An 876-nucleotide genomic window follows, 5' to 3' on the forward strand; every position below is an offset into this window, starting at 1 on the left:
TCCCAGCTACTCGGGAGGCTGAGGCAGGAGAATTACTTGAATCCCAGAGGCGGAGGCTGCAGTGAACCAAGACTGCGCCATGGCACTCCAGGCTAGCCGACAGAGCAAGACTCTGTCTCGAAATAATAATAATAATTTTTAAAAGTTAGCCAGGCGTGATGGCCTCCCCCTGTACTCCCAACTTCTCAGGAGGCTGAGGCAGGAGGATCGGTTGAGCCCAGGAGGTGGAAGCTGCTATGACTGCACCAATGCACTCCAGCCAGGGCAGAACAAGACCCCATCTCCATAACAAAACAAAAAGAAAGCAAAAAAGCACGTTTTTCGTGCATGTATAAACAGTGCTTCTTCATTCTCAAACTCTTAGCTCTATTGCTCTGATCTGCAGAGAATTTCAAAAACCAAGCCACACAGCTAGTTACTTGGCCAACAACAAATAGGCTGAACAACAGCAAACGATCCAATGAGCCATTTCATAGGGTTCGCCCTCATAAAAATTACAAGGGGGAAAAAGAAAAGCGACGCGGGTGGCGTGAAACGGCATTAAATGGGGACAAGAAGAAGTTAAAAACGGCTCACCTGTCATTCCAATCGTCCCCTCGACGTCTTTCATCTCTCTCGCGGGAACGGTCGTAGTCGCTGCGCTCTCTTCTGAACTTGTCTCTGCGCCTTCGATCGTACTCGTCATCACTGTCACCCATGGCGCGGTCTGAGGGGGCCTGGGGACCGGGGAGGGGCGGTCAGGGTGGTGCAAAAGGACAAGCGGAGGAAGAGATCGTCCCTCGCGGGCACCTCGCCCGCTTCCCTCCCGCCAAGGCCAGCTCTCCGCGGCCCCCACCATCCTGGGCCTCAGGACGCGGCTCCAACGCTTCCACTCGC

The 876-nt window shown here is 53.8% G+C and overlaps 2 protein-coding genes across 2 annotated transcripts in view; both read right to left on the reverse strand.

Annotated features, from left to right (window-relative positions):
- Positions 1-870, reverse strand: part of SRRT (serrate, RNA effector molecule) — a 21,453-nt gene extending 20,583 nt beyond the window's left edge. Inside the window, exons 1-2 of the mRNA XM_011985663.1 lie at positions 836-870; positions 577-716 (exon numbers count right to left, since the gene is read on the reverse strand). Coding sequence (XP_011841053.1) covers positions 577-716; positions 836-838 — 143 coding nt within the window. The 5' untranslated portion in view covers positions 839-870. The remainder of the gene's footprint in view (positions 1-576; positions 717-835) is intronic.
- Positions 1-876, reverse strand: part of SLC12A9 (solute carrier family 12, member 9) — a 30,919-nt gene that overhangs the window by 4,923 nt on the left and 25,120 nt on the right. The window lies entirely within an intron of this gene.

Source organism: Mandrillus leucophaeus, unplaced genomic scaffold (genome assembly GCF_000951045.1).
Source record: "Mandrillus leucophaeus isolate KB7577 unplaced genomic scaffold, Mleu.le_1.0 Scaffold29, whole genome shotgun sequence".
NCBI classification, from domain to species: domain Eukaryota; kingdom Metazoa; phylum Chordata; class Mammalia; order Primates; family Cercopithecidae; genus Mandrillus; species Mandrillus leucophaeus.